The sequence below is a fragment of the Ctenopharyngodon idella genome, chromosome 15, assembly GCF_019924925.1.
Source record: "Ctenopharyngodon idella isolate HZGC_01 chromosome 15, HZGC01, whole genome shotgun sequence".
Lineage (NCBI taxonomy): Eukaryota > Metazoa > Chordata > Actinopteri > Cypriniformes > Xenocyprididae > Ctenopharyngodon > Ctenopharyngodon idella.
The window spans coordinates 16,335,885-16,353,656 of record NC_067234.1 but is presented as its reverse complement, the minus strand read 5'-3'; the positions used below and the strand labels follow the sequence as shown (position 1 = coordinate 16,353,656).

The following is a 17,772-nucleotide window of genomic DNA, read 5'->3' as shown; positions in this document are numbered from 1 at the left end:
TAATAGAGAGGCGAAAGGAAGGAAAAGATGTGGTAGAAAAAAGTGTACAAGCAATAGGGATAACCGCACCCTGGAGAGGATTGTGAAACAAAACCCATTCAAAAATGTGGGGTAGATTCACAAAGAGTGGACAGCAGCTGGAGTCAGTGCTTCAAGAACCACTACGCACAGACGTATGCAAGACAGGTTTCAGCTGTCGCATTCCTTGTGTCAAGCCACTCTTGAACAACAGACAGCGTCAGAAGCGTCTCGCCTGGGCTAAAGACAAAAAGGACTGGACTGCTGCTGAGTGGTCCAAAGTTATGTTCTCTGATGAAAGTAAGTTTTGCATTTCCTTTGGAAATCAGGGTCCCAGAGTCTGGAGGAAGAGAGGAGAGGCACACAATCCACGTTGCTTGAGGTCCAGTGTAAAGTTTCCACAGTCAGTGATGGTTTGGGGTGCCATGTCATCTGCTGGTGTTGGTCCACTGTGTTTTCTGAGGTCCAAGGTCAACGCAGCCGTATACCAGGAAGTTTTAGAGCACTTCATGCTTCCTGCTGCTGACCAACTTTATGGAGATGCAGATTTCATTTTCCAACAGGACTTGGCACCTGCACACAGTGCCAAAGCTACCAGTACCTGGTTTAAGGACCATGGTATCCCTGTTCTTAACTGGCCAGCAAACTCGCCTGACCTTAACCCCATAGAAAATCTATGGGGTATTGTGAAGAGGAAGATGCGATATGCCAGACCCAACAATGCAGAAGAGCTGAAGGCCACTATCAGAGCAACCTGGGCTCTTATAACACCTGAGCAGTGCCACAGACTGATCGACTCCATGCCACGCCGCATTGCTGCAGTAATTCAGGCAAAAGGAGCCCCAACTAAGTATTGAGTGCTGTACATGCTCATACTTTTCATGTTCATACTTTTCAGTTGGCCATGATTTCTAAAAATCCTTTCTTTGTATTGGTCTTAAGTAATATTCTAATTTTCTGAGATACTGAATTTGGGATTTTCCTTAGTTGTCAGTTATAATCATCAAAATTAAAAGAAATATCAGTCTGTGTGTAATGAATGAATATAATATACAAGTTTCACTTTTTGAAAGGAATTAGTGAAATAAATCAACTTTTTGATGATATTCTAATTATATGACCAGCACCTGTATGGAAATATGAAGAAGTCAAATTAATGAAGCGTTAAATTTAAAACAGATTTATTCAGCCTGAAGTACCCTGAGGTGCCGTCACCATGCGTTCATTTGTAAACAACATCTATTCTGTGTTTTAAGAACAATAAAACATTAGCCAATGTAAACAATACATTGCATTTTGTTATTAAATCCAATATTGTTTTATTGTTCTATAGTCTGTACAGTTTTTAATGCAGTTGCATCAGAAATAATTGCAATTAAATTACAGTAATTGTTTACTTAGTAATGCATTACACCCAACACTGGTCATATTGTTTGGAACCTCTAACAGAACATAAGGGATAATTTTAGGTGTCTTGTTTATCCAGGTAAAAATTGTCAAAAGGTCATAAATAGGGTTTGTTGTGTCTCATTCCCTCAACATGCCAACCATGGAAAGTCTCTTTGGTCTTACAAGAGAGATGATAAAGCATGATTTCATCGTATCATCATCAGATGGATGTTCAGCGTGAAGAAGATTTCAATACTAACAACATACAGTACGCATCTGCAGCAGGTCTTTTGTGTCTCTGCATTAATTAACAATGTCTTATGAAAGTAATCGTCTGAAATCTACTAAGAATATAAGTTTAAATGCTATTATAATATTTTATGTTTTGCATTAACAGTCAAATTTGCTGTGCTATTTTGATGCTACTTTCAGATTCAGCTTTGTTTTCATTTTCTTTTTCTAATTGGTAATTTAATCCATTTTTTATTTTTTTATTTTTTTTTTTATCAGGTCATTGTGAAGCCGTATAGAGTCATGACCTATACCAATGTCACTGTCTTTACTGAATTCTACCTGCTGGGATTTCCAGGACTCAATCCTCAGTATTATGGAGCTGTAGGAACCCTTTTGTTTTTTGTCTACTTGACACTGGCAGGAGGAAATATCTTTATTATTGCATTCATTGCTTATGAGAGAAGCCTTCAGAAACCCACCTATTTAATCTTCTGTATTCTTGCTGTGTGTGATTTTGCTTTTGGAACTGTAACGCTGCCTAAAGCCATTGCAAAATATCTGTTCAATATCAACACTATATCATTTTATAGTTGCTTTGTGCAAATGTTTTTTGTTCATTACTTGGGGAGTATTAATTCTTTTGTTATACTATTAGTGGCCATTGATCGGTTTGTTGCAGTACGTAACCCACTGAGATACTGTGTCCTTATTACAAACAAAACTGTTTTCATTGCATGTGGAGTGATTTGGACAATGTTCATACCTTTGATAGCAATCATTGCTTATCATGCCTTCGATGAGCCCTACTGTGCTTCTAATGTAATAACCCAAAATTATTGTGAACGAAATGCAATAATTAAACTCTCTTGTCGAGATATAAACCAGAAAAGGTTTTTTGCTTTTGGATGGGCCATGTTTATTCTTTTGGGCCCTTTGATTTTAATTATATTTTCTTTTATTGCCATCTTCACATCTGTTTTCAAAATTTCTGACATTCAGGCTCGATATAAAACATTCTTAACTTGCACTCCTCAGCTTCTTATTGTTTTTCTGTATTATCTCCCCAGATGTGTTGTCTATACATTTGATGTGACAGCGGCATTCACTCCTGACATCCGGGTTATGTTAACTATGTGGTACAATCTGCTTCCACCTGTTGTCAATCCGATGATATACTGCTTCAGAACCAAAGAGATCAAAGATGCATTAAGGAGGAAAATGAGACACAGAGAAGTTAGCATGCAGATGACCATGCTGTTGGGCAGAGCTTAAAATATTCCAATAACATAATCAGTAGTGTGAATTGTTTAATTTGCAGGCTTTTCCTATTTCCTTGTTATACGATCAGACTAATGGCAAATTTCTAACATGGTTTCATTTTCTTTTTAGAAAGATGAGTTTTTGTCATTTTCTTAATTTTCCTCTATGCAAGTGCTATGAATAAACCATTCATTCTAAATGACATACATGATAAAGGTTAAAGGGTTTTGTTGTTGTTTTGTTTTATCCGAGGTGAAGAATCTCTGAAAACATAAACTGAGAATTATACTTCACATATTTAATCCAAAGATCACTATTCTTATTTCCTTTGTATGTTGTTCTTTAGAAACAGTATAAATGTTCACCAATAATCGTTTTCCTGGCTAGTTTCTAGCCATGCATTTAAACATGTTTAGTTAAATATGTAAATAAACACTTAACCAAGATAATACATAAAATGAATGAGAAATATTGAATATCATGGACTATTTCTTGCTTTATTCACTAAGATGTTGTTAAAAGGATAAAAGAAAATTAAAAATGTAATTTAATTACATAATGTCCTAAAGGCATGTGTGTCATGTTACTTGAAAGAACAATTATTTTACTGCTTGAAAACTCTAATCTTATGAATATTAACACCTGAAAATTCACCAGAATTCTCAATGAATGAAGGATCATGGTTTTCAGTTTGGACTAATGGCCACTAGATGGCATCATCTTCTTTATTTTCCTCAGACAGCCATTAGTTTTTTGTTTTGTTTTGTTTTGTTTTTTTATTTAAAGAACAATAACATACAGTATGTCAAGAAACAATATCAAAAAGGAAAAGAAAAAGAGAAAAAAAAGAGAAAAGAACAAAAGAACAAATTACAACAAATAAAACAGAGTGCCAGGGGGAGAAAATATAAAAGTTCAAAACAAAGATAGAAAATATACATGTACACATATACATACATATATACATACATATACAAATCAAATAAATGTATTATAAAGTTCATAAGCTTTCAAAGTTCTTAAAGCTTTCTTGTCTAAAGAGTCTCTGATACTGTCAATATATATAGATTTCAGGCAATAAAATCATAAAATTTGGTTTCTTATTGGTAAATTTGCACTTATGAATGTGAAATTTGGTTAACAATATAAGTAAATTAATTGGTCCCACTTTATATTAGGTGGCTTTACTATGTACTTACATCAAAAAAATAAGTACAATGTACTTATTGTGTTCATATTGAATTGCAAAACACTTTTGCTGCTTTTGAGGTGAGATACGGATAAAGTTAAGGACAGGATTGGTGGTATGGGTAGGTTTAAGGGTGGGTTAAGGTGTAAGGGATGGGTCAACAGTGTAATTATAAATGTAGTTACAGAAATTAATTACAGATGTAATTACATGCAGGTGTTTTTAAAATATAAGTACAATGTAAAAACATTTATGTACACAATAAGTGCATTGTATCAAATGATTCATTTAAATGTAAGTACATAGTAGATAAGTCCACTTAATATAAAGTGGGACCAATTAATTAGGTAAAAGCACTGTTCTTCTTGACAAAAAGAGAGATTGCCAAAGAGTACGTTTTCCCACAAGCGTGAAAGAGCTTTTGAACATTGAATATTTTAGTTGATACATTTTTGAACCTTACACCATAGTGTAACCGAGTATATCCAGTGCCAAAATAAGCGCAAGGCAGTTTCCTCATGTTTGTTACAAAAAATACAATTCACATTTATTCCCTTTTTAAATTTTTGTAAATAATGATTTTGCTGGATAAAATCTGTGAATAAGCTTATAAGAAACTTCTTTAATCTTATTTCTAAGGTAATAACCACACTTTCCTCCAGCAAATCAATTTTCCATTTAGTAAAGAAATCCAATGAGACAAAAGAGTACGAATAGCTCTATTATTATTCTTCGGATTTAACGAAAAACAAATGTTACCAATATAAGATTTTGTAACATCAAAAGACGTTAATTCAGGGGAAAGGTTTTTATCAATACCTCTAAAAAGCATGAGAGTACCCGAGGGAATTGAACCAAAAACAACTGAAAACTCTCTTGGAGTAATTGGTATTTTATAATAAGAAAGGAATTCATCATAAGAAAAGGGCATTCCTTCTTTGTTGTATAATTGACTAACCAAATTGATATTATTGTCAAACCAGTTCTTAAAAAAGATTTATGTTTGTATAGAATGTTTCTGTTATTCCAAATTAAATAATGATGAGGAGAAAAATTATATATATATATATATATATTAATGACCAAGATAGGAGCACTTGTTTGTGAAAGGCAGATAACTTTGCTGGGATTTTATCTATATTATAATTGCCCATCAAAACAAAATTGAGACCACCAAAATTTGAAAAAACTTAATGAAGAATAAAATTCCAGACAGAAGAGGGATTTTTTAGGTTTTTTAGCTTAATCCAATTAATCTTGAAGGTGTGGTTCATAGTGGTGAAATCTAAGAAATTAAGGCCACCATTCTCATATGTATTCATAATGATAGTTTTTTAATATAGTGTGTTTGATTTTTCCAAAGGAAATCATAGAGCATTTTATCTATATTCATATTAGTGTGTTTATCAAGATACAGAGATAGAGAGGCATATGTCAGTCAGGCTATACCTTCAGCCTTTGTAAGGAGAAGTCTCCCCTTTAGGGACAGATCTCTTTGAAGCCAGAAGCTCAGTTTCCTTTTAGTTTGATCAATTATAGGTTTAAAGTTAAGAGAGCATCTTTCCAACTGGTCTTTAACAATAATGATTCCTCAGTATGTTACACTATCTTTTACAGGAATGTTACAAATATTGGTTAAATCACAGTCTTTGACAGCCATTAGTTCACATTTATTAATATAGAGACCAGAAGCATTAGAAAAATTATTAACAACATTAATTGCAATTGGAATTTGGTCACTATTTTTTAGAAAAAGGGTTGTATCATCAGCTAACTGACTTATAAATATAAAATAATTTCTCTGTTTGCAATTGAAATACCCTTAAGACTACTTTTTTTTAACATACATTGATAACAATTGGGTTACAAGCAGGAATAGATAAGGAGATATGGGACAGCCCTGTCTAATACCTCTTTTTAGTTCAAATCTAGAAGTAGTTCCATGTTTAAGTTTGATTGAGCAATTTGCATTATTATAGAGAGTTTCTGCTGCTGCACAAAAATAATTCACCAAACCCAAAAGCCTTTAAAGAAGAAAATAAAAACTATGTTCCACAGTATCAAAAGCTTTATGAAAATCTAAGAATAAAATAAAACTATTTTCATTAACTAAATATGAATAATCTAATATATCTAATACTAACCTAATGTTATTTGAGATATGTCTATTTTTCATGAATCCTGATTGAGTTTCATCTATAATAAAGTCTAGGACATTTTTAATTATTTTAGCAAATATAGAAGCAATTAATTTATAATCATTATTCAAAAGACTAATTGGCCTCCAATTATCGATAATAGTCAAATCTTTTTTAGGCTTAGGGATAAGAGTAATTAATCCTTGAGTCATAGTATGGGAGGTTGGGACTAGACAAACTTTCACAAAAAACTAAAAGGAGAAAAGTGGCTAGCTGCTCAGAAAATAATTTAAAAAACTCAGATGTTAGACTGTCAGTTCTGGGAGATTTATTACTTTTTAAATTATGAACTGAATTGATTATTTCTTCTAAACTAATAGGTTGGTCACACATATCCCTATCTAAATTCTTTATTTTTTTTAATCTCACCTACTGAGTTTAGGAAGTCATTAGAGGTTTTAGCATCAAATTGTGATGCATATAGGTCACAGTAGAAGGTGGAGCAATACTCTGAAATCTCTTTAGGGTCCTTTGATATGTTATTATTAATTTGTAATTGATGAATACTATTTAATGTAGCCTGATTTTTTCTAGTCTAAAGAAGTAGGAGGTATTCTGTTCACCTTCCTCCAACCATCTTTTCTTAGACCTTACAAAGGCTCCTTCAGCCTTTTTTCTATAGATATTGTCTAACTGGTTTTGTAAATCTGCTATATTTATTTGATCTATTTCTGAGAATTTATTAGATCCTTTGTTTAAAAGTGAGGTAATTTCAGTTATAATTATATCTTCCTGTTCTTTATGAATTTTAGCAAGGTGACTATCAACATGTCTTAAGTACTTAGAAGCCTCAAATTTAAAAAGTTCTCAATAAATGCAGTATTTTTTTTTTTTTTCTGTATTAGCCTTTAAAAAAAAAAAAAAAAAAAAAAAAAACCTTAATGAGGCGAGTAATTTCTATTTTTACTGATTCTATTTTCAATAAAGAATTATTAAGTTTCCAATAAGATGATTTTGCCGAACTGTAATAAGAGGATATCTGCATATTGAGGAAAATGGCTTTGTGGTCAGTAAGAGGAGTTGGAAATATGTCAACAGAAATATTGTGTAAAGCAACATTTTTAGATATAAGCCAGAAATCTATTCTTGATTGTCTGGAAAAATTAGTATTACACCAAGTATAGGTTTTTTTATCTGGATATTTTTGCCTCCAGATGTCTATTAGGTTATATTTCTCCATAAAAGTTTTTAATAGCAAGTTACATGGGGCATTTTTTGGTGGCATACAATCTAACATATTATCTGGAGCAATGTTAAAATCTCCTCCCAAACAAAGTATACTACAAACCCGATTCCAAAAAAGTTGGGACACTGTACAAATTGTGAATAAAAAAGGAATGCAATAATTTGCAAATCTCATAAACTTATATTTTATTCACAATAGAATATAGACTACTAGCTGTGAGATATGTGAGCGGGCTAATTCCAAGCCACATATCGTCACTTCTTGTTTGTTGCTGCCGCGCTGTTTGAGTTAGAGCTCCGTCGAGTTGATTCCTAATTGCTTGTTTTTTTCTTAAAATCAAATTTATAACCTACCATTCTCTCTTTTACGGCGGGGGAACACATCCCCGACACTATTTTATATAAAAAACACTCGGATTGCCTTGATATCGCTAGTTTTATCCGACTTCTCGAACATTCGCTACTAGCTTTAGCCCGTTAGCAATAGCGGCGTGGTCACACTAGCGTTTGTACTCTTCTCACTCACAATATTATTGTTCATCTATACTAATGGCGGGCGTACCGAATGTGTCTCTATCTTTGAGTGCAGGTGAGGACACGTTCGAGCTGCATGCGGTGCAGTTGGAGCTGGAGGCCGTGGAACGACAGATCCGGACCCTTCTGGAGAAACAGGCCGAGCTACGGGAGCGGCGAACAGCGCTGGAAACATCCCGTGCTGACGCTCACCAATCCTCGGTAAGTTTGCAGCGCGATATTAACATTCCTGCTTCTTCTACGCCGTGTACTTCTCTGCACAGGGCCCGAGAACCCAGAACGCGTTCATCCCAGCCCTCGTTCACTCCGGCGCCGTCACACCAGGGACCTTGGGTTCTTCAACAACGGAACAGGCCTCGGACCAGGACCTCTCCCCCTCCGCCGCCCCCGGTCTTCGAGGTCTCGACGAGGAACCGCTTCTCCCCTCTTCGCGAGGCAGAACGAGACGCCGTGGTCATCGGAGACTCCATCGTCCGTCACGTCCACGCTACCACAACCAAAGGTAAGGTGCGCAGTCACTGTTTTCCTGGTGCTCGTGTCCTCGATGTCTCTGCGCAGGTTCCCGCGATCCTGAATGGCGCTGAGAGCATCGGAGCTGTTGTTCTGCACGTGGGGGTGAACGACACCAGGCTGCGGCAGACGGAGGTGCTGAAGCAGGACTTCAGGAGCCTGATCGAGACGGTACGAGCCACATCGCCCGCGACGAGGATCATCGTGTCCGGACCGCTTCCGACGTACCGACGTGGACATGAAAGGTTCAGTAGATTATTTGCTTTAAATGAATGGTTAATGTCTTGGTGTACTGAACAGAAGCTGCTCTTTATAAATAATTGGAATCTTTTCTGGGAGCGACCTAGGCTCTTCCGTGCTGATGGCCTGCACCCCAGCAAAATCGGAGCTGATCTTCTGTCGGAGAACATCTCCAAGACGCTTCGCACCGTATGACTAGTAAGTCAAACCTCAAATCACAGTCTGTGTTCTACCCACTTAATTGATAGAAATGTGAGTGTAATACAGTCTATAGAAACTGTGTCTATTCCCCGAATAGTGAGGTTCAACTATAAAAATAAAGGATCTAGAAAAAATCTGATCGTGATCAAACCAGAAATGCGCAAAATTACCGAACAAAAACAATTTCTAAAGCTAGGGCTACTAAACATTAGATCGCTGACACCTAAGGCGGTTATTATAAATGAAATGATCACAGATAATAGTCTTGATGTAATTTGCCTTACTGAAACATGGCTTAAACCAAATGATTATTTCGGTCTTAATGAGTCTTGTCCACCTGGCTACTGTTATAAAAATAAATGCCGTCCGGTTGGCCGTGGCGGTGGTGTTGCAACAATCTATAGAGAGATTCTTAACGTTACCCAGAAAACAAACTACAGGTTTAACTCATTTGAAATTCTCGTGCTAGACGTTACACTCTCAGATATAAATAAAAAGTCGCTACTATCTCTTGCTTTGGCTACTGTTTATAGACCTCCAGGGCCTTATGTTGATTTCCTAAAAGAGTTTGCAGACTTTCTCTCAGACCTATTGGTCAACGTTGATAAAGCGCTGATTGTTGGAGATTTTAACATTCATGTAGATAATACAAATGATGCGTTAGGGGCTGCGTTTACAGATTTACTAAACTCGTTTGGGGTCAAACAAAACGTCACTGGACCCACTCACCGTCTTAATCATACACTAGATTTAATTATATCACATGGAATCAATCCTACTGATATAGAAGTTCTACCGCAAAGTGATGATATCACTGATCATTACCTTGTAACATGCGTACTGCATACTGCGGATATTTGTCAAATTGCGCCACGATATCGACTAGGTAGAACAATTCTTCCGACAACTAAAGATAAATTCACAAATAAACTGCCTGATCTGTCTCACCTGCTCATTGTACCCAAACACACAAATGATCTCGAGAAAATTACTAGCAGTATGTGCACCACTTTCACTAGTACATTAGATACTGTTGCACCGATGAGATTAAAAAAGGTTAGAGAGAAAAATACTGTACCATGGTACAACAATATTACTCACGCTATCAAAAGAGAAACTCGTAATCTAGAACGCAAATGGAGACAAACTCGTTTAGAGGTCTTTAGAATCGCGTGGAAAGACAGCTCGTCCCGTTATAGAAAGACTCTAAAAGCAGCCAGGGCCGAGCATCTCCGCAAACTCATAGAAAATAACCAAAACAATCCAAGGTTCTTATTTAGTACAGTGGCTAGATTAACAAATAAACAGACATCACCAGAACAAAACATTTCATTACAGTTTAGTAGCGATGACTTTATGAATTTCTTTACTGAAAAAATCGAAAGCATCAGAAATACGGTTGTAAATGTACAACCCTTGACAGAGTTTTATGATTCAGCCTCAATTATCGTCCCTCAAGAACAGTTGCAGTGCTTTACAACTATAGGACAGGAAGAGCTAAATAAACTTATCACAGCGTCTAAACCAACAACATGTTTATTAGATCCAATACCCACTAAACTACTGAAAGAATTGTTACCTGTAGCAGAAGAGCCTCTTCTCAATATTATTAACTCGTCTTTATCTCTAGGTCACGTTCCAAGACCGTTCAAGTTAGCAGTTATTAAGCCTCTCGTTAAGAAACCACAATTAGATCCAAATGTATTGGCAAATTACAGACCCATTTCAAATCTTCCATTTATATCGAAAATATTAGAAAAAGTGGTGTCGGTCCAATTGTGTTCCTTCCTGCAAAAAAATGCTATCTATGAAAAATTTCAGTCAGGATTCAGGTCTCATCATAGCACAGAAACTGCGCTCGTTAAAATTACAAATGACTTACTTCTAGCTTCTGACCAAGGCTGTATCTCATTACTAGTGTTACTTGATCTCAGTGCTGCGTTCGACACTATAGATCATAAAATACTCCTAGATCAACTACAGAATTACACTGGTATCCAGGGACAGGCATTACGGTGGTTTAGGTCGTATCTATCAGACCGTCACAATTTTGTTTATTTAAACGGGGAAAAATCTAAGATAACAATAGTAAATTATGGAGTGCCTCAAGGATCTGTGTTAGGCCCTCTGCTATTTTCAATATACATGCTGCCACTTGGTAATATTATAAGAAGACATGGAATTAGTTTCCACTGCTATGCCGATGATACTCAATTATATATTTCAACACAACCAGATGAAAACTCTAAATTATCCAATCTGACAGAGTGTGTTAAAGAAGTAAAACATTGGATGACTAGTAATTTTCTTCTATTAAATTCAGATAAGACTGAAGTATTACTTATTGGGCCAAAAACCTGTACACAGAATCTCTCAGACTACAATTTGCATTTAGAAGGATGTACTGTTACTCCATCCTCGACAGTTAAAGACCTGGGTGTTATATTAGACAGCAACTTGTCCTTTGAAAATCATATTTCATATGTTACAAAAACAGCCTTCTTCCACCTCAGAAACATTGCTAAGATACGGAATATGTTATCTGTTTCAGTTGCAGAAAAGTTAGTTCATGCTTTCATGACGTCTAGACTAGATTACTGTAATGCATTACTAGCTGGTTGCCCTGCTTCCTCAATAAACAAGCTACAATTGGTACAAAATGCAGCTGCTAGAGTTCTTACCAGGTCAAGAAAATATGATCATATAACACCAATTTTATCATCTCTTCACTGGTTACCTATTAAGTTCCGTATCGATTATAAAGTACTGCTAATGACCTATAAGGCTCTAAGTGGTTTAGCTCCTGTGTACTTAACCGACCTTTTATCGCCCTACAATCCTTCACGCTCTTTAAGATCACAAAACTCTGGACTTCTGGTTGTACCTAGGATAGCTAAGTCCTCTAAAGGAGGGAGAGCGTTTTCACATTTGGCTCCTAAACTCTGGAATAGCCTTCCTGATAATGTTCGGGGCTCAGACTCGCTCACCCAGTTTAAATCTAGATTAAAGACACATCTCTTCAGCCAAGCATTCACATAATCCATCTCATATCAGATCAATTGCACATGACTATCTTTGCTTAATGTTATGAACAGCAGCTATGCTAATTATTCTCCATTTGCTTTTCTGTTTTACCTCGGGACGCCCGTCCCGAGGTGACTAGAGAGTACATCAGTTTCAGTTTGGATCCAGCCTCTTAAGAAGACCTCAGATGACTAAAACTTTGGAAGAGACGGCGCCAACTCCTGCGATGACTTCAGAAGATGCAACATCTGGATCAACACGCACATTCACATTCTATAAATCCTAATTATTGTTAATATGTAATTCATTTTTCCAGGAGCTCTTTGCTTCTACCTCCAATTACATTGCTAACAGTGATTGTATGTTAATCGCCTAAATTATTACATTATTAGCTAACTGCAGTCTCCAAATTGTAATGTTGATATGCTTTCTCTGTAAAGCTGCTTTGAAACGATATGTATCGTGAAAAGCGCTATACAAATAAATGTGAATTGAATTGAATTGAATATAGATAACATATCAAATGTTGAAAGTGAGACATTTTGAAATGTCATGCCAAATATTGGATCATTTTGGATTTCATGAGAGCTACACATTCCAAAAAAGTTGGGACAGGTAGCAATAAGAGGCCGGAAAAGTTAAATGTACATATAAGGAACAGCTGGAGGACCAATTTGCAACTTATTAGGTCAATTGGCAACATGATTGGGTATAAAAAGAGCCTCTCAGAGTGGCAGTGTCTCTCAGAAGTCAAGATGGGCAGAGGATCACCAATTCCCCCAATGCTGCGGCGAAAAATAGTGGCGCAATATCAGAAAGGAGTTTCTCAGAGAAAAATTGCAAAGAGTTTGAAGTTATCATCATCTACAGTGCATAATATCATCCAAAGATTCAGAGAATCTGAAACAATCTCTGTGCGTAAGGGTCAAGGCCAGAAAACCATACTGGATGCCTGTGATCTTTGGGCCCTTAGACGGCACTGCATCACATACAGGAATGCTACTGTAATGGAAATCACAACATGGACTCAGGAATACTTCCAGAAAACATTGTCGGTGAACACAATCCACCGTGCCATTCGCCGTTGCCGGCTAAAACTCTATAGGTCAAAAAAGAAGCCATATCTAAACATGATCCAGAAGCGCAGGCGTTTTCTCTGGGCCAAGGCTCATTTAAAATGGACTGTGGCAAAGTGGAAAACTGTTCTGTGGTCAGACGAATCAAAATTTGAAGTTCTTTTTGGAAAACTGGGACGCCATGTCATCTGGACTAAAGAGGACAAGGACAACGCAAGTTGTTATCAGCGCTCAGTTCAGAAGCCTGCATCTCTGATGGTATGGGGTTGCATGAGTGCGTGTGGCATGGGCAGCTTACACATCTGGAAAGGCACCATCAATGCTGAAAGGTATATCCAAGTTCTACAACAACATATGCTCCCATCCAGACGTCGTCTCTTTCAGGGAAGACCTTGCATTTTCCAACATGACAATGCCAGACCACATACTGCATCAATTACAACATCATGGCTGCGTAGAAGAAGGATCCGGGTACTGAAATGGCCAGCCTGCAGTCCAGATCTTTCACCCATAAAAAACATTTGGCGCATCATAAAGAGGAAGATGCAACAAAGAAGACCTAAGACAGTTGAGCAACTAGAAGCCTGTATTAGACAAGAATGGGACAACATTCCTATTCCTAAACTTGAGCAACTTGTCTCCTCAGTCCCCAGACGTTTGCAGACTGTTATAAAAAGAAGAGGGGATGCCACACAGTGGTAAACATGGCCTTGTCCCAACTTTTTTGAGATGTGTTGATGCCATGAAATTTAAAATCAACTTATTTTTCCCTTAAAATGATACATTTTCTCAGTTTAAACATTTGATATGTCATCTATGTTGTATTCTGAATAAAATATTGAAATTTGAAACTTCCACATCATTGCATTCCTTTTTTATTCACAATTTGTACAGTGTCCCAACTTTTTTGGAATCGGGTTTGTAGATGGATATTTGTTTAGCCAAAACACCATTTTGTTTTCAATTGTCTCAAACAAAGCCTTCTTTTCATTTAAAGAATTGTAACCATAAATGTTAACCAAAATAATGAAAATATTACTGATGCGAAGAATCAGAAAGATAAAGTGCCCGCAGGGGTCACAATAGTAATGTAAAACATCACCAGAAAACTTATTCTTTAGTGTTAAAACACCTGCGGAGCGTTCAGATCCATGAGAAAACCATGCATCACCTCCCCACTGTGATTTCCAAAAGTTACAGTCATTTATAGTTGAGTGAGACTCTTGAAAGAAACAGAAATCTCTATTGTATTTCTTCCCAAAAAGAAAAAGCGCTTTACGCTTCACAGAATCTCTTAAACCCCTGGCATTTAGAGAGATAACAGAGATAGAAATGATGAACAAGATAGTAAACAAAAATGTTACAGTAAGTGCAAAAAGAGCACAACAAGTAGTGAGTATAAACCTGAGAACCGTAGCTCAGCTGAACATACTAAAAGAAAATACTACCATCAAGGTATGACAACTGGTTGCCAAAGGGAAATACACTTAACAAAGACACAAGCCGTAACGATACAAAGGCATCATCCGTAGATGTGAACGTAATTGGTAATCAAAAACTTAGTTCGTTGAGTTTAAAACGTTCATCGACGATAACCTGGATGGAAAAGGGAATTGTTCGTAAAAGAAAATCTGATTTGTGATTTTTTTTTTCTTTCCACTTTTCAGCAGACGCAGGCAGACCGATTTCAATACCATCAATGTAGGCGCGTGCACCCACATAGTAAGCAGCCTTTCCAGCTGCGCGTTACTTCTTCCACGATAGGCCACAACTTCTTTCGTCTTTCTCTATCCAGCGGAGTAAGGTCTTCCATAAACCGCATCCCATTGTCCTTTAAGAAAGCCGAAGATTTTGCTGCCTTCCATACCGCATCCCTGATAATGCACAAGATAAACTGTACTATGACAGCACGAGGGGCAGACTTGCTGCCAATTTGATTTTGCTTTTTCCCCAATCTGTGAACCGAGTCTATGGCAAAAGGGAATCTGCCCTTCCCCTCAGGATATGTTTGCTCATGTATGCGAATGACTTCATCCCTGATGTTCTCCTTCTCTTTTTCTGGAAGCCCTTGCAGCCGAAGGTTCCAGCGCCTCGAGTATCTCTCCAGGTCAGCTAGCCGAGTTTCACAAGTCTCGATTCGTTGCTCCCAGAGTTGTAATTGAGAAGCTAGGTGATCAACTTTAACTTTCACATCTTTAACTTCAGCAGAGACAAAGTCCACAGTCTTTTTCAGACCCTCAATTTTCATAGCGTTAGCACTCACCAACTTCTCAAGAGAATCAGAGCGCTCGTTGATCAGTGATGAAATTGATGATCACATCTTCCAAAGTTTCCGTTTTCCCTTTCTTAAAAGCAGGTTTAGTTGGAGTGTCGGGAAGATGAGTTGAGCAAAGATCTACAGTATTTCCAAGACCGGGATCAGTAATGGCGGAAAGTGCGTATTCATTCTTTGCGTGCCCGTCCTTAGTGTTTTTCAGCACTTTTTGGCATGTCTATATTCTCAATAAAAAAATTGTTTGTCTGAGTTACAACAACTTCTTGTTTCGTGGCATTAATTGCATACTTTAGCACTTAGCCAAGTGTTGCATGATTTAACGTGTTTCTAGCATGTTTGGTACTTCATGGCATATACAAATGTGTTTCTGGGAGTGAATTACAGTGCAAAGCACGCCATTTCCGGTTGCCAGCAGGTGGCGCTATGACTAACTAAATATTGGCATATAGATGTGTTTAGGCCAGGACTAAATAAAACATGTGAAGTTTGGGGCAGATCGGACAGTGTATGCCTGAGTTACAACAGCTTCCTGTTTCATGGCGAAACATCAAACTTTGTCAGGCCACCACGGACACGCCCTTCAGCGAAAACTCAAGATCGCAATTTAACATCGCCAAGGCCTTTAGATTAGATTGACCAAATATGATGTTTTTCTGATCAAAGCTCTAGGAGGAGTTTGTTAAAGTACAACGTCTGGAAATGGCAAAAACTGCAAAAATTTTGCAGAGAAAATTCTAAATATCTCACTGTTGGGTTTACAGATTTCGCACCCAGGGACTTTTTTGTAGGTATTGGGCTGTTACATCTGTCTACCGAACTTCATACCTGTACGTGAAACGTAGTGCGAAAGGTGCTTAATTGAAATTTTGTAGGTGGCGCTATCGAGCCATTTTGCCACACCTAATTCTGAAACCCATATCTGACGTAAATTTTCAACACTTCTGACGCATGTGCAAAGTTTTGTGAGTTTTCGAGCACGTTTAGGCCCTCAAAAATGTGATTCATTTCGGAGAAGAAGAAGAAGAATTGACTGAGCAATTACAATAGGGTCCTCACACCACTGGTGCTCGGGCCTTAATAAATTTTCAATAAATGTGGCCTACTGATCCAATAAAAAATGAATAATATAACGCTGACAAACTAAATATGCATTAGGCCTAGGATATATTTTTGTATATCATGATGTGACGGGTCATGTGCGTATCAAAGCTTTTAGGCCTACTGATCCAGTAGGCTAATTCTAATTAAAGTAATTAAAATGTAGCCTAAATAAAACCTGCCATGTAGGCCTACTGGTGAAGCACATTTCACAAATATGTTCCAAGTTTCCAGAATACGTGTAATAAGGAAAAAATGTTAACTTCGCTCAGATGCAGCGTTTACTGTAGGCGTGTTCATGGCACGCCATTTTGTAATTACCGTAATTACTAGATTTCAACTTGTTAAAAAGCGTTCATGTCCTGTTTCTGTGGTTTCAATTCATTGAGTAAAATTGACTGTGGCCATAAGCGTGAGATGAGGAGAAATGTTGTAACAGTAGGCTATCATTGCTGTTCTTTTGGGCCCTCTAATATTCATCATTTTCGTTCATTGCCATCATCAAATCTGTTTTCAAAATCTCCAGCGTTCAGGCCCGATTTAAAACATTTTCAAAATGCACCACTCACCTTTCAATCATATAACGTTACCTTTACTTTTGTCTAGATGTAGCCTACTATGTAGGCTATATATGTGATGTAACTACCGAAATACTTGCTGGTGTTTGGATTAGCCAGTATTCTCCCACGCTGTTGGAGAACTCAAGGCCGTCTTCATGAAGAGAAAAAAAAAAAATCATCTGAAAGCATCTTCATGCTATGACAAAGATAGCCTATGTTTTATTAACCTATTTATCGATAAAAAAAATTATTTAATTAAGGCGAGACACTACAGGTGAATAGGGATTTTTTTTAAATTAGAAGATATCACTGTGAAACTTCTCCAGTTTATTACTGGCATAAACATAAGAAAAAAATGTATTACAAGTTTTGAATAAATGTATGTTTTAATATGCAAATGAGGCCTTATATACTTAAATATATGCTAATTTGCATACATTTCCAAAAACAAAATCTGGAAATTGGAAAGGTCCAGGTTTAAAATTCTTGGTTCTATTTGTTGACATATTAGATGAAAGGGCTTTTACAGAGGGGATTCTGGATATCTTATTTTGTGCTTTAGTAAATTAGAGAATACTGACAATAGCCTTAAAAAATCTATTTTCTATTTTTTTGAGTAAAAGGACCTATAACTCAGGATAGGAATGATATATCAACAAATCCCTCTGTAAAAGCCTTCAGAATATAGATAGGAATAAAACTGTAAAGTTTGGTGTATATAAGTTCTGCTGAAGTGGAGATTTCTGACTCAGAGCAGGAGAAAAAACTCATTTTGAGAAAA

The 17,772-nt window shown here is 36.8% G+C and overlaps 1 protein-coding gene across 1 annotated transcript; it reads left to right on the top strand.

The window, feature by feature from the left end:
• The first annotated feature begins 1,660 nt into the window (after positions 1 to 1,660).
• Positions 1,661 to 2,913, top strand: LOC127495543 (olfactory receptor 52Z1P-like). The gene has a single exon (XM_051862466.1). The coding sequence runs from the start codon at positions 1,942 to 1,944 to the stop codon at positions 2,911 to 2,913; it is 972 nt and encodes a 323-aa protein (XP_051718426.1). The 5' UTR covers positions 1,661 to 1,941.
• Positions 2,914 to 17,772: the final 14,859 nt, after the last annotated feature.